The sequence below is a fragment of the Ovis canadensis genome, chromosome 17 (genome assembly GCF_042477335.2).
Source record: "Ovis canadensis isolate MfBH-ARS-UI-01 breed Bighorn chromosome 17, ARS-UI_OviCan_v2, whole genome shotgun sequence".
Classification (NCBI taxonomy): Eukaryota; Metazoa; Chordata; class Mammalia; order Artiodactyla; family Bovidae; genus Ovis; species Ovis canadensis.
The window spans coordinates 50,303,965-50,327,329 of record NC_091261.1 but is presented as its reverse complement, the minus strand read 5'-3'; the positions used below and the strand labels follow the sequence as shown (position 1 = coordinate 50,327,329).

Here is a 23,365-nt window from a genome sequence, read left to right as displayed (position 1 = left end):
TTTCAAAGTATTTAGCTGAAGTAGCCTCAATATTTCCATCAGTTATCAGAGTTCTTACTGATGTTACTGATTTATCCTATTTGTTGGGTTTGAGCCACTATAGTTTGTTGAGAGGAAATTAAGGATTTTCTGAAAAACTTAATGTTATAATGATGCTGTTTTTCCTTCAGAGTTGTTAGTGATAAAAGTGAAGTAGCTTCTTATGATTTGGAACTTTAAGGAAATGGAACAAAAAGTCAGCCTCTGCTTGCAATACGTGTTTTCCTAAGTGTGGAAACTTTTGGTTACGTGCTTGTATATAATTAAATATTATGAAGTATATAATTTTATAGAACAATATTGCTGTTCTTTACGTCAGAGGAATGTGCTTGTTAACCCTTGGTAGAGGACTCTTTCTATCACATGTCCTACACTTGATGCCTGAGTACGGCTGATGTGTGCTCTTTACTTTGGCTTTCTTTGGACAGTGATCTGGTGTTGTCAGGGTTGCACACTGCCGAGCTCCTTTAACTTTTCTAGTCAGCTTACTTTCTGCCATTGGCTGCACAAAAATGTATCATATGTATTTTGTCTTGGAGCATAAGGCTTAGAGTCCCATCAGGAAGCAACAACAAATTTTATTAAACTTTTTGGTAAATCCAGTAGCAGAAGTGACGGTAATACATTTGTGAAAAAGAGCACAATTCTTATATATCTATTCTATCTGCATGTTGAAAGGTGGCGATTGTCAGGGCTACAGAACACTTCATTCATGGGAAATCCTCCTCGATTCCTTCGTGGTGGCAGTTAGTGGTGGAAGAGCTGGATGAGGTTCTGTCCCCTGGGGCGGGTCATGTCCCTACTGAGAACCTCTGGTCTGAGCTTGCGGCTGGGCTCCCGTGAGAAGGTACGGGGTCGTCTGGTGTCAGAAGGCAGAGTTAGTCCTGCTCTGGTTGTTGGTATAATTGTATATATGAGAGTACACACCTGCACCGCTCAGAAGAGACTAGTGACCGTGTGTGTGTGGGGGGGGCCGGGGAGGTGGGTAGAATAAGATGTCAGACTTCATCAGGGGCTTTGGAGAGGACCCCACAGGATGTGGTGGTGGATTGTGCAGAGGAAGAAATGCAGGAAGACTGTTTTCTGTTTTATCCTTAGGCTGGATGATGTTACCAGGACAGCAACTGTAGGAGGAGAAACAAGTGTTTTCCTAGTCGTAGTCTCTGGTGGCAGGCCCTCTGAGTTCCTTGCTTGTGGGCTCCACTTACTTAGTGGAATTTGGATGGTCTTCATTTTGGTTCCCATTGACCGAAGCCAGTAGGCCCGGGAGGTAACACTGCTCCCAGATGCCGGCGGCTGTTGTGTGAAGGTGGGGTTGCATCTGGGTAGTGTGCGTAATACAGTGCAGTCTCCCTTTCTAAACTGACCCAAACCCTGATGCTTGTGGGTCCCCGTGGCTGCGTGTCCCCACCCCTTGCTGAGTGGGCGCCCTCTCCACCGGCCTGTGTTCCCGTGTGGTGGCCGCCTCTGTGCATCTGTGTGTCCTGATGCCCAGTGGCTGTCGCCCCACACAGCCCCATAGCGCATCCTCCACTTGGGTCCCTCCTGCCTGTGCTGCGCTGCCCTTGACCTGCTCCTGGGGGAGACCCTTCCTGTAGACCCGATGCACTCCTTGGGCACTGAATTCTCATCCCGATGGTGTGTTTTTTGCCTGGGGACCATTCCTCTCGTTTCTGTTGGTTGACATCCCCTCTCTCCAAATACACACACACAGAGACCAGATGTCAATTTGTGGCTGGTAGGGGTGGGTGTGAAGCTCTGTGTCTACAAGGACAGGAGTGCCTTTGCCTGAAGCCCCTTCCTCACCCCATCCCTCCTACCCTTTTTGAAGCCTTTTGGCCACTTGGGCTTCACTTAAATTTTCGTATTGTATTAGCAACGAAATTAAGTGGCTTCTCTCCAATTACTTTTTTGCCCTCTGATAATCCCCTTTCTGACTTAGCTGCTTTCCTTTGAGTTATTAGCTTATTGTCTGCACCCCCCTTCCCCCACGCCCCCGCCTCCATCATCTTGCGCTGGGTCCCTGTATTCAGTCTGCTTCCTAAAGGGGAACTGGGGACCACGCAGCTGCTCACAAAGCCCTTTCGTGGGGAGACACTGCCACCCTGTGGATATCTAGGTTTTTGTCAAGGATGTTCTTTAACCCTCACTTCATTTTTCTAGTTCCTAGTAAATTGAAACTCAATGGCTTTGACTTTCAGACACTAACACCTCACCTGAGTTAGTGTCTGTTCAACTATTAATTAACTTATTGATAAAATATCTGAGTGCCAGTTGAGCATCGTCTAGTGTGTCCGTGGAAGTACTGAAGAGTAGAGGAAAGACTTCTGAGATAATGATACTCTGCTTCTTGTGAACAAGTCCATAGTGGCTGGGAACCCAGCAGAGAGTGACTCACTTTATTTGGAAGGTACTAAAATGTTTCTCAGAGGAAGTGGTCGTTAACCTGGAATTCAAAGGATGAGTAAGGAGTTTACTAGGCTGAAGGTACCCTTTAGGAGCTGGAAGAGCAGGTTCGTTCGAAGGCCCTGAGGCATGGGCGGAGGAAACGGTGTAGGTTGGTGAGTTGCGCAGTCTGAATCCAGGTCTTATTGGGGTTGAGAGCAGAGAGGAAAGGTGAAGGTGACCCTTTCAGAGGCGGTTGTGAGAGAGAGGAAGAGACCAGTGTGCTGTGTCCCTGCTCTGCAGGGCGCTTGGTATGTATTGTGTCATTAAATCAGAGTGACGTTGTGGAGGACTAATATCCCCATTTCACAGTTGAGGAATCAGAGCCCCAGGACCTGACGTCACCAGGATCACATGGCTGGTATGACAGAATGTGTGTTCCAAACCTTTACTCTTTGCAGGGCGTCAGACTGCTGCTTTTAGTTGCTGGTCGTCAGGGCTGGGCTTCCTCCTGTCCAGGTTATAAGCAGAAGCCTGTCTTGATCTCAGTTCCCTGAGCAGATGCTGACTGCCAAGATCCTGACCCGTTCCTGCAAGCTGCAGCTCCTGGCTCTGCCTGCAGGGGGCCTCCACGTAAGTGGAGGGAGACACCTAGGTTGCTCAGGGATGAGAAATGGGTAGAGAAAAGCACAAAACAGAATAAATGAGATGAGATAAGTATTTTGGAGTGTGGGAATCAGTGAGAAGACCTTATTGAAGAAGTAGTGTTAGAGCCATTCCTTTGGGGCGCAGGTTGACTTAGAAGGTAGGGAGATACCATCTAGGAAGGGGGTTTGTGCTGAGGAGCAGAGGGAAGTGAGGTGGGAAGAGTGGGACCAGGTTACAGTGGCTTCTTCCTGTCATTCCAAGGCTGCACCTGCGCTTCTGGTTTAGCCCAGGAGTGTGGGCACCTAGAGTGGTCAGTCGTGATGGCTTTTTAGGGTCCTTCTGTCTGATCACATGGCATGGCGGATCGGTCATTTTATGATGTCCTGTTTATATTTTGCTTGCTTGTTTTGTTTGGCTTGATTCATTTTCTCTCTGTTGACAGAATCAAAACAGAAGCTCTGCTAAGGGTCTTATCATACCCTGGGCTTTTTGGCTTTCATCTTGTCGGGTGTAGGATGGCAGGTGTTGGAATCAAATCTTTGTCTTGGAGTTCTTAGCTCTGTCTAAAACTTCTAGGTCTTCTCCAAGTGTTCATTTTGGTGATCAGAGGGGCCTCTGTAATCTCTAGGTGTCTCTTTTCTACCTGTTACTGGTGATGTAACGCTAAAGTTATTTGCAAATGTTCAGTTACTCTGAGATTCCACTTTTACCATTTCAGCAATCCTTGATGGGACTCCTGAGCTCATAATTTTAAAACATTAAACAACTGGGAAAAATACAGATGACATTGGTGAATACAATTAGTTGTATCCACAGTGACTGGCGTGTCGCATTTTTTTCCCCTGGCCATTTGTTCCTGTTAGGCTTGTAATTATTATTCTACTAGTGAGTCTTCTGTTAGCCAGCTGTGCTGCCACATATGTCTGCAAGCGAGATCTCAGGTTCATTTTGCTTCTCCTCTAAGTGTAGACAAGTTGGATGCTGTTACTGCTAGGTAATTTCTTTCTCTTCCTTTCTTTTTAAAAAGTAGTCATTACTTGGTAATATAGAGTCCCGCAGTGACAGGTGCCCCGTGGGAAGGGGCGTGGTTGCAGATGTTGAAGGAAAATGGCTTATGTCTACACTGAAACACTGCCTGCCTGATACAAAATTATTATAAATGCAGGAGAGGGCAGGGTAGCACAGTGGTTTCTAACAAACTCAGGAGACTTTTCAGGCCAATTGAGTAAAACAGATTTTGTTGGTGGCATCTCACTGTGAGAAACTTAAGCGACTTATTGTTTTTGTATTCTTGGTTCTATTCTCTTTTTATAACAAAGCCCTCCTCAGTGATCAGTGCAGATAAATAGAAGACGACAATAGAATGGGAAAGACTAGAGATTTCTTCAAGAAAATTAGAGATACCAAGGGAACATTTCATGCAAAGATGGGCTCAGTAAAGGACAGAAATGGTATGGACCTAACAGAAGCAGAAGATATTAAGAAGAGGTGGCAAGAATACACAGAAGAACTATACAAAAAAGATCTTCATGACCCAGATAATCACGATGGTGTGATCACTCACCTAGAGCCAGACATCGTGGAATGCGAAGTCAAGTGGGCCTTAGAAGGCATCACTACGAACAAAGCTAGTGGAGGTGATGGAATTCCAGTTGAGCTGTTTCAGATTCTAAAAGATGATGATGTGAAAGTGCTGCACTCAATATGCCAGCAAATTTGGAAAACCCAGCAGTATCCATAGGACTGGAAGAGGTCAGTTTTCATTCCAATACTAAAGAAAGGCAATGCCAAAGAATGCTCAAACTACTGCACAGTTGCACTCATCTCACATGCTAGTAAAGTAATGCTCAAAATTCTACAAGCCAGGCTTCAAGAATACGTGAACCATGAGCTTCCAGATATTCAAGCTGGATTTAGAAAAGGCAGAGGAACCAGAGATCAAATTGCCAACATCTGTTGGGTCATTGAAAAAGCAAGAGAGTTCCAGAAAAACATCTACTTCTGCTTTATTGACTATGCCAAAGCCTTTCACTGTGTGGATCACCACAAATTGTGGAAAATTCTGAAAGAGATGGGAATACCAGACCTCTTGACCTGCCTCCTGAGAAGTCTGTATGCAGGTCAGGAAGCAACAGTTAGAACTGGACATATAATAATATACTGGTTCCAAATCCGGAAAGGAGTACCTCAAGGCTATAAATCGTCACCCTGCTTATTTAACTTCTATGCAGAGTACATCATGAGAAACGCTGGGCTGGATGAAGCAAAATCTGGAATCAAGATTGCCAGGAGAAATATCAATACCTCAGATATGCGACTGAGTGCCAAAGAATTGATGCTTTTGAACTGTGGTATTGGAGAAGATTCTTGAGAGTTCCTTGGACTGCAAGGAGATCCAACCAGTCCATCCTAAAGGAAATCAGTCCTGAATATTCATTAGAAGGACTAATGTTGAAGCTGAAATTCCGATACTTTTGTCACCTGATGCGGAGAACTGACTCATTTGAAAAGAGCCTGACACTGGGAAGGATTGAGGCTGGGGGGAGAAGGGGACGACAGAGGATGAGATGGTTGGATGGCATCACCGACTCAATGGACATGAATTTGAGTAAACTTTGGGAATTGGTGATGGACAGGGAGGCCTGGCAGTCCGTGGGTCACAAGGAGTTGGACAGGACTGAGCGACTGAACTGACTGACTGACTGATAAGATACGAATCTTTAAAAGAGACAACTCAATAATAAAGACATTATCAGCAACATGAATGGACCTAGAGATTGTCATATTGCATGAAGTAAGAGAAAGACAAATATATAATATCACTTAAATGTAGAATCTAAAAAAGGATACAACACTGCTGTATTTAAAATGGATAACCAACAAGGACCTACTGTATAGCACAGGGAACTCTGCTCACTGTTATGTGGCAGCCTGGATGGGAGGAGAGTTTGGGGGAGGATGGATGTACGTGTGTGTGTGTGTGTGTGTGTGTGTGTGTGTGTGTGTGTGTGTGTATTTATATATAGGGCTGAGTCTCTTTGCTGTCCACCTGAAGCTATCACAACACTGTTAATCAGCTATTTGTGTGCTCAGTCACTCATTCATGTCTGACTCTTTGCAACCCCATGGACTGTAGCCCACCAGGTTCCTCTGTCCTTGGGATTTTGCAGGCAAGAATAGTGGAGTGGGCTGCCTTCTCTGGGTGATCATCCTGACCCAGGGATCGAACCTATGTCTCCTACATTGGCAGGCAGATTATTTACCACTGAACCAAGCTAATGCCATCAGCCATACTCCAATATAAAATAAGTTTTTTTTTTTTTAAAGAGTAAGAACTTCAAAATAAAAGTTTTTGCCACTCATACCCACACATGTTTAAAAAAAAGGTACAAATGAATTTATCTTCAAAACAGAAATAGAGTTACAGATGTAGAAACATAAGTTATAGTTACCAGAGGATAATGGAGGGGAGGGATAAATTGGGAGATTGGTACTGAGATATACACACTACTGTGTATAAAACATATAACTGTTCATGTTTTAAACACACACACACACGTAGCTTAGTTGGTAAAGAATCTGTCTGCAATGTAGGAGATCCTGGTTCGATTCCTGGGTTGGGAAGATCCTCTGGAAAAGGGAAGGCTACCCACTCCAGTATTCTGGTCTGGAGAATTCCACAGACTGTATAGTCCATGGGGTTGCAAAGAGTCAGACACGACTGAGCAACTTTCACTTTCACAGATGTATATATAAAACAGATTCACTTTGTTTTACACCTGAAACCAACAAACTATTGTAAATCAATATACTCTGATAAAGTTTTTTAAAAATCAAGGCATTTTGACTGTCACATTTGGCATGGCAGGTAGTACGTGCCCACCGAATCCAGTTAAGTGTTGCAGTGGTCATTCTCTGCAAATGCCTCCTGCAACAAACACAGCTCTTGTGAGTTAAGATTTGAATTCTTTGGAAAAGAGAGAGAAGCAGCTCATCCATCAGGCAAATGACATTATAGTAAGTGGGAGAGGTCTAGAGGACTAGCTTCTTATCTTCCCTTTTTAAATCCTTGCCGCGGCTCTCCTGGTATGAAGCATCAGCCCTACTTGTAGGATAACTGGTGGATGTTCAGGGATACTGAAGTGGGTTGCCATTCCCTTCTCCAGGGGATCTTCCTGACCCCGGGATCGAACCCGCGTCTCTTATGTCTCCTGCATTGGCAGACGGGTTCTTTACCACTAACGCCACCTGGGAGGTCTTGGTGTCCTTTAAAAACTTTCGGAATCCGTTTGCCAAAATAGAAAAGATTTGGCAGAGGTTGCTGCAGACTGTTTCAAGTGTGGTTTGCCAGGATGCAGGTTCCATGCCGTCCTCTCAAAGATGGGTGGGTGCGTACCTCCTTCCAGTGGTTAGAATGTGCACGCGGCGGGGAGGTTTGGAGCAGCCCCTTAGACTCTGAGATGGGGGCCACGGGCTGGGGTGACCGAGCCACACAGCAGCGAGAACCTGGTTCCAGCACCGCTTGTTACTGTACATGCGAAAGAAATGAACTTTCTCCGTGCTTCAGCCACTGCTGTGTTTGGCTTTCTGTTTTCATAGTAAGCTGAGCTCTATCCTGACAAATAAATTTGATAAACTTGGTTCTTTAAAATAAAAAGAACTCAGCACATGGCAAAAACCACACGAAACAAAAGTCAAAGCTGAAGCAGCAACCTGGGGGGTCATGTCACAGCTCATGTCTTCAAAATGATAGTTTTAATAAAGTGCTTCCAGATAAGAAAACGTCCCACGGCTTGTAGAGCATTGGATAAAAGTTATGATTTCACAGAAAAAGGAATGGGTAGGGCTTGTGAACATAAGAAGAAAGGTGCTTTTACAATAATAAGAGGAAAAGTAAAAGTGAACTGAGATACAGTTTTTGTCGAGCAGATTGGCAAAACCTCCAAAGTGTGATAAACAACCAGGTTCAGGGATGGAATGCCCTCACCCCTTGCCTCGCTGCACCCCCTCTGCCCTGCCCAGCTGCCCAGCCCGAGGCCTCTACACAGCCTCCATGCCCTTGGCCGAGAAGCCTCACCATCTGGGAGCCACTGGCCCCTCATCCCCTTTGCTCAGATGTTCTGTTTTCAATGAGACCATTGTGCTCTGCTCAGTGAGCATTTAAAGTTATCACAACCCACTCCCATTTTCCTTGCCCTACATACTAACTTATTCCCCAGATAATGGATTTATAATTTACTAATTTATTATATTTATTGTTTATTTCTTTTATTTATTTTTTAGCTTTCTGGCCATGCCACATGGTATGTGGGTTCTTATTAATAGTTCCCTGACCAGGGATCAAATCCATGCCCCCTGCCTTGGAAGCGCGGACTCTTAAGCACTGAATAGCCAGGGAAGTTAAGTATGTTTATTTTAGTGTGTATTGTCCAACCAGAATATAAGCCCTAGGAGGACGGGGTCTTTGTTGCTGTTGTTTCCTGAAGTCCCCTCGGCACCTAGAACAGCCCTCATTGAAAATTTGTTAAATATTCATTACATAAATAGACTCTACTAGCACGGCCTTGGGGAGGTGGTAGGCTCCTGAGTTACTCAGTGCTGCTGCTGCTGCTGCTAAGTCGCTTCAGTCGTGTCCGACTCTCCGTGACCCCATAGACGGCAGCCAACCAGACTCCCCCGTCCCTGGGATTCTCCAGGCAAGAACACTGGAGTGGGTTGCCATTTCCTTCTCCAGTGCGTGAAACTGAAAAGTGAAAGTGAAGTTGCTCAGTTATGTCCGATTCTTCACGACCCCATGGACTGCAGCCTACCAGGCTCCTCCATCCATGGGATTTTCCAGGCAAGAGTACTGGAGTGGGGTGCCATTGCCTTCTCTGGAGTTACTCAATAACCACCCAATATTTATCAAAGTTATACTGTCTGTGCCCTTTGACTCAGCAGCTGCACATCTAGTTACTAATCAGTTACTCCTGTAGGTGCAAGATCACTTATTACAGTTTTCCTTTTATTTTTCAATGATTGCCTACATTAAAAACCACTGAAATGATGGGCAGTAGGGGCTTGTGTGGCTCCCCAGTGGCTCATAAGTAAGGAATCCCCCTGCAATGCAGGAGATACAGGAGATGTGGGTTTGATCCCTGGGTCAGGAAGATCCCCTGGAGGAGGGTATGGGCAACCAACTCCAGTATTCTTGCCTGGAGAATCTCATGGACAGAGGAGCCTGGTGGGCTACAGTCCACGAGTGAGTCCACAGAGTGAGACGTGAATGAAGCAGCTTAGCACACAAGCACACGCGCAGGGACTTGCTTAAGTCAGATAAGCCACGTCTAAAAAGAGAGCTGTCTTCTGATAAAAGACTTCTGCGTCAGCACATAGGAAGGAACGCTGTAGCATATGCCCTCTTTTCTGTCTAAAGAAGGAAAGAGGGTGGAGGGAATGAGTGTTTGTCCATCCTTGTGTGGATGAGGAAGTTCTAAATGATGCCCGCAACTGTGGTAGAGAAATGTGGGGGCTTGGTAGACAGGGGAGATGGGTGGGAAAACGGTTCTACTCTTTACCTCTTTGTAAGTTTCTTTTTATGAAACAAAATATTTTCAGCTCAAAAATTTAAACTAAAAAATAAAACATGGAATGAAAATGGCACATGCTGTAGCTTTAAATATACTGATAGATATCGTTAGGTTATTTGGCTGTGAAAAATCATTTTTAAAAGTTATTCCAGTGGTTGAAGAATGGTATTTTAGGTACATGGTTTATCATACTTCGTTGTTCTTCAGGATTCTGAGGTTAACATGGGTACAATGTGCTTTGTGTGTTTTTATTTCTATTTGTTGGAGATAATCATCTGATGTTATTGTCTTTTCTTTTCAGTCCTGATGACATTGGGACCTGCTGGTACATCCTTCTGTCCGGTTCCGTGTTCATCAAGGAATCCATGTTTCTTCCACGAAGCAGGTATTGTATAGATGTTCTGGAGTAGGTGATCCATAGAGCTTGAAATCCTTTTGCAGAATGAGTATTTTTGCAGAATTCCTCTCTGCTTTAATTTCCTATTCTACTGACACAAAGTAGGGCAGTAGCTTGGGGTGTTGGTATATAAATCTTAAGAAAGGACTCTTCCTGTGTTGTGCACACTCTGTAATGAAGGGCAAGGGTGAAGAACACATCTGTGATATGCTCCGTGAACCTGCCAGGCTAGTTGAGGTCATGTTTGTTCAGAGGGACTAAAGACTGCCTCTGTAACAGGGAGTCTCCTGCACCTCTAACGAGGGGCCGAGGGGGTTCCGTGGGCCCATGTGGGGTGAGAAACCCAGCTGGCCGGGGCTGCCCTCAGGCCCGTGTGGACTCATCTCTGGGACCCTTCCCCACACCCAGGTTCTCGCTGTGACTTTGGCTCCCAGGTGCTGACTGTTGACTTATGACCTGTGTCGCTGACATCCGTACCATTTGATGGCCTTGTCTGTGTCTTTTCTTCTGATGTTCAGGCCACAATCTGAGGGGTGGGCTGGGGACAGCTGTTACCTGGTTCCAATCAGCTGTGGCCAGAGAGGGTCAGGGCTCCCCAGTCACAAATGAAACTGCTTGTGGGTGGGTTCCTGAGGCCTCCTGGGACCACTGAGTTTCAGGAGTTATTTTCCACCCCCCTGATTGTATACTTTTTACAATTAAATATTTTAATTTTGTCTAAAGATTTTAAAGTCTTAACTAAGTATCTTTATTTAAAATGACTAAACACATACTTTATCTAAATTTATTAAAGGGTAGCAATGGGTGCCTCTCCAAGCTCCACCTTCTATAACCTAACTCTCTTATAAACATATTATGATATATTCTTGATGCATCATTCTGAATGGATGGGGGCATGTGAAGGATGTATTTTCCACATTTTTCTAAGAAAGAGTGTGCAGGATAGGGAGATGAAGTTTTTATCGGCTGGGGGAGGCACAGAGGTGTGGGGATGTGCCGGGATGCCAGAAAGGAGGGCCAGAGGCACCACCTCCAATGGCAGCGTCCCCCAGCCTCCTGGCGGCCGGCGTTTCTCTCCTGAGAGAATGGCCCACGAGGGAAGGAAGTCCCGTTGCCTGTTTGTTTGTGGTTCTTACGGTGTAACTGATCCTAGCAGTGGGAAGTTGAGGGTGCTGATGGGGCCTTGATCGTAACAGAAGTCATAGTTGTCGTGGTATTGCAGTGATGAGAGAACAAGGCTTTGTCAGTAGTGCTTTTTTTTGCCAGGCATCATTTGGAAAGCTTTATATATAAATCATTTAACTTCAAAACTGTCCCTTGAGGTAGGTATGGTTGTTACCTGCATTTCATAACTGATTTAAATGGTAGTGCAGGCTGGTGGGTGGTCATCTGCCCAGGAGGCCTGGTGTGACCCTGTGAGAGAGCCCTGTCATCCCTGGGATTCTGTTTCCCAAAGAGATAGAGAATTGACTAGAATACTCTTCTCTTTCCTTCAAACATATAACCTACTGTCTGCTCCCTTTCTGGGGGCTCTGACTCTGTTTCTGAACTTGGAAGTGAGTAGAGGCAAAAAATATTTAAGCATTGTTATATGATAAAAATTAAATGTAATTTTAATGTAAAAAATAGTGGTAATTACCATATAAATGATCAAAGAGAAGGAAAATATTTCCTGAAGTCTCATCCAAGATAGCGATCCTTTAATACTCTAGTCTTTTCCCACTTAGCCTTACATGTATGTGTTCTCCATACTTAAGAACATACTTAATAAACAATTAAATGTCTTGCTAATTTCAGTTAAAGAATATGTATGTGCTTGGCTCATAATGTCAGAAACTCTTTATAAAGGCTTACTCATTATGCATTTTGATGTCTGTTTAATGTTCAGTTATTTGAACTTTCCACAGTTTGGTTAATAATTGTAAAGGGTAAGTTTTTGATACCTTTTATTATAAATAATGCTATAATGAATGTGCTTTGAAGTTTATGCATCTTAGAGAGAACCGAGGTTAGCAACTTTATCATTGTGATACTAGGTCTGTTGTATGATTGAAATCTATAGACTTGAGTTCCCAGCATGGCAGAGGAACCCCACGGCTGTCTTTCTTGACTGCCGGCCATCGTCAGCTTCAAGTGACAGCTTGTTGAAACTTGTGGAAAGGGAACCCAATGTTCTGGAAACTGCTGTTCTACAAGAAAGAGGACTTGCAGTTCGGACCTATTCCATGAGCACATTGGCTCCCATCTCTGATTAGTTTCAGAGATGACACAGGTTACTCTTTGGCTGTCCGATGCTGGCGAGTCAGGGCTGTACTGGGATGAGGAGGGACTATGTTTCCGAGTGAGTGACAAGCCAGAGCTATTTATAGGTTATGTCTTCATGTTGCACCTGGTGACCTTTGCTGCGTCCAAGTTGTTTGTTTCCTCTGGGGATGTTGCCTTGGGAACAGTCCTGAAGGGCCCTCTGCTGGTCCTGCCTTAAAGGTTGACAGTGAGTCATAGATGCTTCCCTGTCCAGCAAACACTGAGGTTTGGCCAAAGCATCCTGTGGACTAGGTGTTAGGAGCAGTCTGGTTTTATAAAACGTCCAGTTCATGGGTGACTCTCTCTGTTTACCGTTTTTTTCTCACAGTAGCCTGGAAATTGGTTATCAGTAATCTGACCATTCTCTTGAAAGTTTGAACTCATTTTGAAGGTGATTCACCCTAAACAGCTAGTTCTATATCAAAACACTTTGAACAACATTGTCATATTTTTAATTCTCCTGAAATTGCGTTGATACTGCCCAGTGGGAAGGGTGGTGTCCATGAAGAAAATCTGCCGTTTGGCTTCCAGATTTTATGAGCTTTATTGGATTCCTCAGTTGACATTTAGGCCAGCATTTTATGTGTTTATTTTTTATTTTTGTTTTCTTTTTAGACAGATGAGGATTGTTCTTTATTTTGGTTGTTCAAGCATGCGTATTGTTCCTTGATGAGATGTTTAACATTTGTGGAGCTCATGAATTCTTTTGTGACTGTCAGTGACAACATGCCCACTCTGCCACACTGCAAGCCATGTCAGTAATGAGATGTTGTTTTATGAGTTTCATTGTAAACCTATTAGATATTTACCAAGTTTCGAAACATGGATATTTGCACAGTGGCTGTCATGTCACTTAGTAATGTTACATATAAAGCTAAAACTCTTACTTGGAGTACAATTTGGGTTCTCAAAGCAATGTACAACATATCGCTGTTTTTCTTTTATTTAAAATAAATTTAGTGCCTTTGTATGATGAGAAGGAGGGTGAACAAAGTAAGGCAGGAGTACAGCAGGGATTGTTCTCACTCTCATTTAGGAAAAGGCCAGAGTGGACACTTGCCATAGATGAACATGGAAATGGGATAGACTGTGTGTATTTTTCCAAGCCTATAAGCAGAGCAGCTGTGGTCACTGAGTGGTCCAGGCTTTGCCCTGCTGTTTACATCTGCCATTGTGGTTGGTGGGTTGGTATATTTAGACAGTGACAGGCAAAGGGTAGTGAAGTGTCTTGAGGAAGGTGTTTTTCCCCCTGAGGTTTTCAGAGGCCTCATTTGTAGTTACAGTGGGGCTGGTAAGCAGTGGATGAAAGTTATCTCAGCTGAAGGTGCAGTTGTAGAAATGGTTTTAAAGGAACGTTCGGTTTTTTGTACATATGGGCAGGACAATATTAATAATGTTTATTGCCCTAATATGCTCCAAATCCATGCTCTTAGGTATTTTAATACCTAATAATTTTAGGTATTAAAGATAGGCCCAGACTGTTTCTGAACTTTCAGTGTGATTTGGATCGTTCATAGAGAAGGATATAGTTTACCTAGGTTTTGTTTGTTTGACCACACTACACAACTTGTGGGGTCTTAGGATCTCAGCTCCCTGACCAGGAATTGAATGCTGGCACTTGGCGTTGAGAGCTTGAAGTCCCAGCTGTTGAACCACCAGGAAATTCCCTTACCTAGGTTGTGTATTAACTCATAGGATTGGACTCTTTTTCTACTAATATAAAAATCATTTTTACACCTATTTGTTAAAAAAGTAAAAAAAAAAAAAAAACCAGTACACTAGATGTTATAGACATGAAGCTTTACTGTTATACAGATTCTTCTTGAATTTATGTTGATCGTAAGCTTGGGGCAAAAAGAAAATAAAAAACACTCCTACTAAAATATTGAATCTAGGGACTTCTCTGGTGGTACTGTGCTTAAGACTCCATGCTCCCAAGGCAGGGGGCCTGGGTTCAATCCCTGGTCAGGGAACTAGATCCCACATGCTGCAACTAACAGTTTGCATGCTGCTACTAAAACCTCATGCAGCCAAATAAAGTACTGAATCTGATTTTTTGAGTAAATTTAATCATAAAGGCCCCCAAGGAAGGGCCTTTCCATAGAAATGATCCTACATACCATATTTAATCGTAAACAGATAATATTGTTATTGCTCTGACAGTTAAAAACTCTATTTTTAATATTTAGAGCAGTCAGTCAGCAGTCTCTACCCTTCTGTATCAATGAAGAACCAGACGTCTGGCTGAAGGAAAAGATAAGCCCAGACTAGCTGTGAGCCTTGGAACTTGGATGATGACGAGGGAAAGTTCATAATGAAAGCTGGGAGCCAAAAAGGTTGGGGACAGAGGCTACACAGAAGGGTGAAGGCTTCTCACGCATGGGTCTTAGGGTCTGGGGACCAGATTTTGTTTGGTGGCAAACATGGTAGGTGAAGCCGCCTGTGCTCTAACATGTGGCGTAAGAAATCAGATCAATAACTGGCAAAGTGCTGTCTGTGGAAATGGCTAAACATTGAAATGGCATCAAAATTTAGGATTGGTTTACTGACGCTTTTCATATTTGTGGGTTTTTCTCTCTTATTCTGAAGTGGGTTTGGTAGAGTTCCAATTTGGAGGCCTACTTCTGTGTTATTTCCAATATTATTTGAAACTTGCCTTAAGTCCTACCATTTGGTCTCTACGTTCTGGCATCTACACCGTTCTGGCATCTACACGGAAGCACGGTGGTCTCCACCCTGTGGACAGGCAGTTAATACCTGGTTGGGGAGATGAGGCAGTCCTATGTGCAGCATGAAAGGACTGCATTAAATGGTATAGGATCATTAAATGGTGTAGTGTGAATCAGTTTAGCTAAGGCCACACTAAAGGCAAAATCCTCTCAGAGACAGGAGTATTTTAATGTATGTAGATGGTAGTTAGGTGTGGCTCTTGAGGAAGTGAATTTTATCTTAATAAAATGTTATTTATTTCGTTGTGCCCTAGTCTTAATTCCAGCACGTGGGATCTGGTTCCCCAACCAGGGGTTGACCCTGGGCCCTCTGCACTGGGAGCTAGAAGTCTTAGCCACTAGACCACTAGGGAAATCCTGAGGGCGGGAATTTGGAATTGGGTTAACGGTTTAGACTGTTGGGCAGTGGTTGGAAAGGAGATCTGGATGCAGCAAAGAGCGTGAGTGACAGCTCAGGAATACGAGTGAAGGAGGAGAGTCCAAGCCTGGGCAGTAGGTCCAGCAGGGCCATGAGAACAGGATCATTTTTCTGGGATAGAAGTGCACCTCCAGGCATGGAGCAGTGAGTTGCCAAGCAGTGGAGACAGTGGCGGTGAAGGGAGCCCAGTTTACAAACCTGCGTCCCTTGGCTGGCAGCCAGGGCTGCTGGCTGGTTAGGTCTCAGGTGACACTGGCAGGGGCTGAAGGGGGAAGTGCAGCGTTGGTTTGCACCTCGGTGGCCGCGTCCATGTACCGTTAGCCCTTCCCTTCCATTGACACCAGATACATCCACAATGTAAAAATTAAAATTATGCTAGGGTGCTTTCAATAATCACATTTTAAATTAGATCTGGCAGCTCTAATGAGGATAAGTGGGGAAACAAGACATTTTAACTAATCAGTTCTGAGAGGCTGAAATAACTATTCTCATTTTGATTCCTATGACAAACAATGACTTCTGGAGATTAAAAATTACGGGCCTCCCTTCTGCTTGCCAGTGTATGTGATAAGTTAATTGATTGCTTTGAGAACTTGCTGGTGGTTTTCAGTAGTGAAAGGGGGTGAAACAATGGAAGAATGATTCTGTATCTGTGCAGTAGGGACCTAAGGTACAGTTAAATATTCCTTATTCCATGCAAAGGGCTGCATAGGATTAGAACGTCATATTTCAGAAAGGGCACACATTTGTTTTGTCATGTGAGGCCATATTGGAGATGGAGGCTGACATTTAAAAAATAACTCCTGGTGGATTATGTCATGGAAGGGCACCTTTACTGGGCGTGAACTGTATCCGAAAGCTGTGAAGGGCAGTGAGAGACAGAGTGCTGGAAATTGTTCATCACAGGGGAGGTTTACCCCTAGCATTGGCAACATCCCAACAGTGGCAGCACAGATGAAGCCCAGAAGGGAGAGAGTGGTTGTGAAAGGAGGGATGGGAAAATAGAAAAACAAAAGAATGAGTCATCTTAAACTGCCACATTGAGTTTTAAAAATAATGTACTGATCTTACATACCTTCTCACGTGGGGAGATACCAGTAACGTAGAACAAGATTAAATGAGGTGATTTAAGCTTCTCAGAAGTTTTCTTTATAGCCAGTACTCTTAGAAGTTTCTTGTATTTCTTTAAAAGAAGACATCGTCCCTTCCTTCTTTCTCCCTTCTTTGCTCTCTCCCTTCCAAGAGAAACCATAAGACTTTGATATTTGAGATGACCTAAAGTGAGTAGGTGACAACACAGTTAGAAGGGCCAATAAGTTATGTTGTTGCTGTTGTGTAGTCTATTCTAACTAACACTCCACTGTCTCCCAGTGTTTGTTCAAACTCGTGTCCACGGAGTCAGTGATACCATCTAACCGTCTCATCCTCTTTGCCCTCTTCTTCTTTTGCCAGCATCAGGGTCTTTTCTAGTGAGTTGGCTCTTCACATCAGGTGGCCAAAGTATTGGAGCTTCAACTTCAGCATCAGTCCTTCCAATGAATATTCAGGACTGATTTCCTTTAGGATTGGCTGACTTGATCTCCTTGTTCTCCAAGGAACTCTCAAGGGTCTTCTATAGTACCACAATTCAAAAGCCTGAATTCTTTGGCACTCAGCTTTCTTTATGGCCCAACTCTCTGTACATGACTACTGGAAACACCATAGTTTTGACTATGAGAACCTTTGTTGGCGAAGTGATGTCTCTGCTTTTTAATATGCTGTCTAGGTTGATCATAGCTTTCCTTCCAAGGAGCAAGCATCTTTTAATTAAGTTATAAGAACCGCCTATTTCAAGCATTGTTTTGTGTACTCGACTATCATGCTCTTTTATCACCTTCAGGAGCAGGTGATTGGGACCTGTATTTGGCCAGTTAATGAAATAGTTGGTTAGGCAGGAGTCATAGAAATGTACTTCTGTTTGCTTAAATGTGATCTGTACATATAAACATATGTATAACTGGATATAATTGGATTAAAGTACACACCTATAGGCATAAAGGTGTGCGTGTGTGTGTGTAGACGTGATACGTGTGTGTGTGTGAGTGTCAGCCAGTCCTCTGGGACTTGACTGTTTTCCCTCCATCTTCTACGATTATTTTCCCCACATCCAGCCCAGCAGCAGTGAAAAAATTGACATACGTGTTGACCATCAGTTCAGTTCAGTCACTCAGTTGTGTCCGACTCTTTGCGACCCCATGAACTGCAGCACTCCAGGCCTCCCTGTCCGGCACTAACTCCCAGAGTTCACTCAAACTCACGTCCATCAAGTCATTGATGCCATCCAGCCATCTCATCCTCTGTCATCCCCTTCTCCTCCTGCCCCCAGTCCCTCCCAGCATCAGAGTCTTTTCCAATGAGTCAACTCTTCGCATGAGGTGGCCAAAGTACTGGAGTTTCAGCTTTAGCATCATTCCTTCCAAAGAACACGCGGGGCTGATCTCCTTTAGAATGGACTGGTTGGATCTCTTTGCAGTCCAAGGGACTCTCAAGAGTCTTCTCCAACACCACAGTTCAAAAGCATCAATTCTTCGGCACTCAGTTTTCTTCACAGTCCAACTCTCACATCCATACATGACCACTGGAAAAACCATAGCCTTGACTAGATGGACCTTAGTTGGCAAAGTAATGTCTCTGCTTTTGAATATGCTATCTAGGTGGGTCATAACTTTTCTTCCAAGGAGTAAGCGTCTTTTAATTTCATGGCTGCAGTCACCATCTGCATTTATTTTGGGAGTCCCCCAAAATAAAGTCTGACACTGTTTCCACTGTTTCCCCATCTATTTCCCATGAAGTGATGGGACCAGATGCTGCCTTCTTAGTTTTCTGAATGTTGAGCTTTAAGCCAGTTTTTTCACTCTCCACTTTTACTTTCATCAAGAGGCTTTTTAGTTCCTCTTCTCCTTCTGGCATACGGGTGGTGTCATCTGCATATCTGAGGTTATTGATATTTCTCCCTGCAATCTTGATTCCAGCTTGTGCTTTTTCCAGCCCAGTGTTTCTCATGATGTACTCTGCATATAAGTTAAATAAGCAGGGTGACAATATACAACCTTGATATACTCCTTTTTCTATTTGGAACCAGTCTGTTGTTCCATGTCCAGTTCTAACTGTTGCTTCCTGACCTACATATAGGTTTCTCAATAGGCAGGTCAGGTGGTCTGGTATTCCCATCTCTCTCAGAATTTTCCACAGTTTCTTGTGATCCACACAGTCAAAGGCTTTGGCATAGTCAATAAAGCAGAAATAGATGTTTTTCTGGAACTCTCTTGCTTTTTTGATGATCCAGCTGATGTTGGCAATCAGAAGATATTAAGAAGAGGTGGCAATAATATACAGAAGAACTGTTCAAGAAAGATCTTCACAACCAAGATAATCACAATGGTATGATCACTCACCTAGAGCCAGACATCCTGGAATGTGAAGTCAAGTGGGCCTTAGAAAGCAACACTATGAACAAAGGTAGTGGAGGTGATGGAATTCCAGTTGAGCTATTTCAAATCCTGAAAGATGATGCTGTGAAAGTGCTGCACATATCAATATGCCAGCAAATTTGGAAACCTCAGCAGTGGCCACAGGACTGGAAAGGGTCAGTTTTCATTCCAATCCCAAAGAAAGGCAATGCCAAAGAATGCTCAAACTACCGCACAATTGTACTCATCTCACACGCTAGTAAAGGAATGCTCAAAATTCTCCAAGCCAGGCTTCAGCAATACGTGAACCTGTTGACCATAACGGTGCTCAAGTGTGATGAGCATAGTGACTGGAGCTAACTGCCAGAATCAACCATCACCCTAGGCTGCTAGTTATGTCTCTCTGAGAGAACTTGATGCTCAATTAGTATGCGTGGGCCCTTCTGTGCTGACCTCTGTCCTGAGTGGCTCCCCTGCAGTTGTCCATATGCATCTTCTGTCTTAGCCACCCTCCAAATGTAACTGAGCCTCCTGGTGCCTGCCTGGAGCACGGAGCTGACACATGGAGATCTTGCTGTGTGTCACCAAGGCCAAGGGATAATGGCATTTTGAGAAGGGAGGTGGTCTGTTAGTCTGCTTTTTCATGGAGCATCACTAGGGTGAGACTGGAAAATGACCTTGGATTTAACAACATGACGGTCACAAGTGACCTGGGTCCCTGAGTAAGCCCATCTCAGTGAAACAGTGGGGCTACTTGTGGAGATAAGCACTGGTGAAAGAGAAATTGTATCATTTCCAGAAATTTCACTGTGGGGAGGAGGGAGGAAGTGGTGTTTTGGCTGGAGTTGAGGGGTCGCAGGGGATGTATCTCTTTAGCAGATGCCAGAGTGTGTCTGTGTGTCGATGTGAGTAACCCAGTGGAGAGGGCTTATACAAGAGGGTGGGGAGTTGTGGCAGAAGTGGGTGAAGCCCATGACGGGGCAGGTGTTGGCTTTGGAAAGAGTGAAAGTGCTTTACCCTTTTATAGGCCCACGATCAGAGTCAAGGTCCAGGTGTGGTTGGGAAGCGCAGTGGTGGGTGCTGAGGAGTTTGGGCAAGAGAGACTTTGTGAAACAAAAGGAATGTTGAGTGCCACTTGATATCAGTGGTCACTGTCATGTGATCCTTTATGTCCCTCCCCAGCCTAGCAAGTGTTTGAGGGCAGGCATGGGGCAGGTGGATGTGGGGGCTACTGGGCGTTGTTACTCTTGCACACGGTGAGGGGCCGAGGGGAGCAGGGTGTCCAGGCCCTGGGATTGGAGATACCATATCTGGAATGCTGCTTCTGTCATTAATGGCTTTATAAACAGCGTGTCACCTACTGAAGCAATTTCTTTGAGTCTCAGCTCCGACCTTTCTTTTCTCGTCTGACAGTTTTTTTTTTTTTTTTTCCTTTTAGCTAATAACACCTTAGAGTTAGCAGTGACCACATTTGCCAGGTCCCCTGCCTTCATCCCCACCAGCAATGCCTTTATTGTCACCTGTTCTGTGCAGCTCCCTACTTGCCCTCAAGATTCTTCCATAGTGAAACCATATTGTCATTTAAAAGTCCAGACTCTTCTTGTTCATCCCTTGCATAATGAGCTTAAATGACACTCGGCTGCCAAACAGGCAACACCCAGCCTCCTTAAGTGAGATGGTCTTGAGTTGCTACTCTCTGCTGGGATGGCCACCTCACTGTTGCCGCCTCCCCTCCAGCCCCTCATGCCGCCTCACCCACTGTGAAAACCACAGGCTTTCTCAATTGCAAAAGTCTTTAAAGGCCTCAGCTGTGTATATTCGTCTTTACTGCTGCAGGGCCTAGCCGAGAGCATGCATTTGATAAATATTCATTGAATCGTATTGGTTCAGGATTCTATTTTTATTGTGCCCTTTTAAAAATCACTTTAAAAAAGAGCTTAATTAACAATACTATGAGAACATAATCTCTCTGAGAAATCACTTGTAACAAGCTATAATTTATTGAAAGTCAGGTTAGTATAGAAAAGTCAGGAGGGAAAGGGGCTGCACTGTGTTGGAAGGAGGCATCTAGGGAGCCTGGGCTGAGGGCAGCACACGATCCTTTTGGGATATGAAAGAGGGGAGAGGGCAGGTGGCATCTTACTGTATATTGTTTGCTCTCTGTATTAATTGCAGTGAAGTTGGTAATTTAGATTGCATAAAGCAATCACATAAATGCAGTAGGAGATACTTTTTTCTCTCCTGTGAGAGAACCCTGAAGATCACCAGCCAGAATGGCCCCAGGTCCCATCTATCTTCTTGGCTCATAGCTTTCTTGTACTCAGCATCCATTCAGGGCACAGACTGGCTGCTGAGCTCCAGCCGTTACATCTGCAGTGGGAGCCAGAAGCAGGGGAAAGGTAGCTGAGCAAAAAGTTAACTTCTGTCCTTGAAACAAAGTTTCCTTTCACATCACATTGTCCAGGTGGAGTCGTATGGCCGCTTCTAGTCACCCAGGAACCTAAGATCTGTCTTATTCTGAGATGCATTGTGTCCCTGAAAATAATGATATACAAATAACCTTCTAAGAGACTTCCCTGGTGGCTCAGAGAGTAAAGAATCTGTCTGTAGTGGGGATACCCACGTTTGATCCCTGGGTTGGGAAGATCCCATGGAGAAAGGAATGGCAACCCACTCCAGTATTCTTGCCAGGAGAATCCCATGAACAGAGAAGTCCATGGGGTCACAAAGAGTCAGACACAACTGAGCGACTTTCACTTTCACTTTTCATCCTCCTGGGGAGAAAGATTAGAGCAGGAAGCCAGCAGCTCCTTTTAGTTTCCCTCACTCTCTCCCTGTTAGTTTTCTCTATCAGATCCTCTGTTCCTCAGCCCTGTGCCTCTGTCCTTAGCCCTTACATCCTCTATAACTCCTGCCTGTGCTACTTGAGAGTGACTCAGGTTCAAGTATTCCCAGGACACACACAGAAGGTAAACATATATGTTAAAGATTTTAAAGGAAGCTGGGAAAGAATTCCAAATAAAGCAAATACGTCTTGAAACAAATGTGAACTTGGTTAGATTAGAGTTAATGCTATTGAAGGCAGAGTTTTGTTGTGCTTGATGTAAATATATCCTTTGTTAAATTTGAAATAAGGTAGATGTCTAAATTAAAGGTAGAGTGAAATATGTTAAAAACTACAGTGGGATATACTAAAACATTCCCCCTTTGGGTATTGGCTGTACTCTCTGCTGTAGGACACAGCATCTTCATCCTGGAAAGCTAGCATTGATTTAGCTTTGTTTTGACCCTATTCCAGTGTGATACCCGATGCACAGAGCAGTATGGTTCTCTGGAGAGGGAGCTCGTGGCTGGGTCAAGTTGGGAATTTGGTTGCTATAACTACAGGTGCACAGGTGAGCTGTGCATAAAAGTCAGGCTTCTGTGGTCCTTGGAATACCAGCATTGGTGGTGTCCTAACAGAGTAAGTGGTCTTCAAGGGAAGCGTTCTGACGTTTATGTATATAGAGTTGATGTTCTAGCGCCTCTGATGCTTAAAGTCTTCAGTCAGGGGGCTTGTCATCTAGGACCTTTGCATAAATAAGCATGTGATTTCACCCTGGAAGTCTGTGTTGGCAGTGATGTTTGGTTCTCTTGCAAAAGTAGATATTATACTTCATAAAGGTTTCAAAGTTTGATATGTGTCAATGAAATACAACATTGTTTTTCTCTGTAAAATGTCGGAATTGTTTACTGCTTAACCACAAAGGAGCTCGCACCCCTTGTGTGTGCACAGTTGTTCTGGGGAAGGGTTGATTTGGAGGGGTGTGTGAATTACTGCTCCACTTGTATGAATTCATGGTGTCTTAAAATACAGAGCAACTCAATTTGGTTTTGTGTAAAGAAATACCCTTTCAGTGTTGGGAACACTGAGAGAAAATGGTAAGAGTAAGGCTCTCGCTAAGAGAGAAATTGATAGATGAAGCAAATTATACTTTGTAAAATAGGAATGTCGTTATTAAAATTCAATTTCTAATTAATCACAGTCCTGGGACCCTCTGTTTTATTTTACTGTGACTATAAAATTACTATGACTGTAAACTTGCGTATATGAAATATAGGTACCTATATAAAATAGACAGCAAAGCTGTATGTTTCAGTGTTAAAGAGAATGACTTTATGCTATACTATGTACCACATTTTGTTTTTCAGTACTTTTAAAAATTGTTTAAAAGTATTTCAAGAATTAAGAAATAGTTAAAATAAATTTAAATATAGCTTAGACATGTATATCACTGCCTATTTATGTTAAAATTTAATTAAGTATAATGTGGCTTTAAAAACTATATGCTTAGTATTTATTACTGATTAGAATATTGAAATGTATTAAAATATTGAAAAGTTCAAAATAAAGATTTCTTTTCTTAGATATTTCTTTCTTTTGTCAC

At 43.7% G+C, this 23,365-nt stretch overlaps 1 protein-coding gene across 8 annotated transcripts in view; it reads left to right on the top strand.

Annotated features, from left to right (window-relative positions):
• RAPGEF2 (Rap guanine nucleotide exchange factor 2) overlaps positions 1–23,365 on the top strand; it is a 266,791-nt gene that overhangs the window by 96,022 nt on the left and 147,404 nt on the right. For all 8 annotated transcript variants that reach the window (XM_069557277.1, XM_069557276.1, XM_069557279.1 and 5 more), the window contains exon 4: positions 9,943–10,026. In XM_069557277.1, coding sequence (XP_069413378.1) covers positions 9,943–10,026 — 84 coding nt within the window. The remainder of the gene's footprint in view (positions 1–9,942; positions 10,027–23,365) is intronic.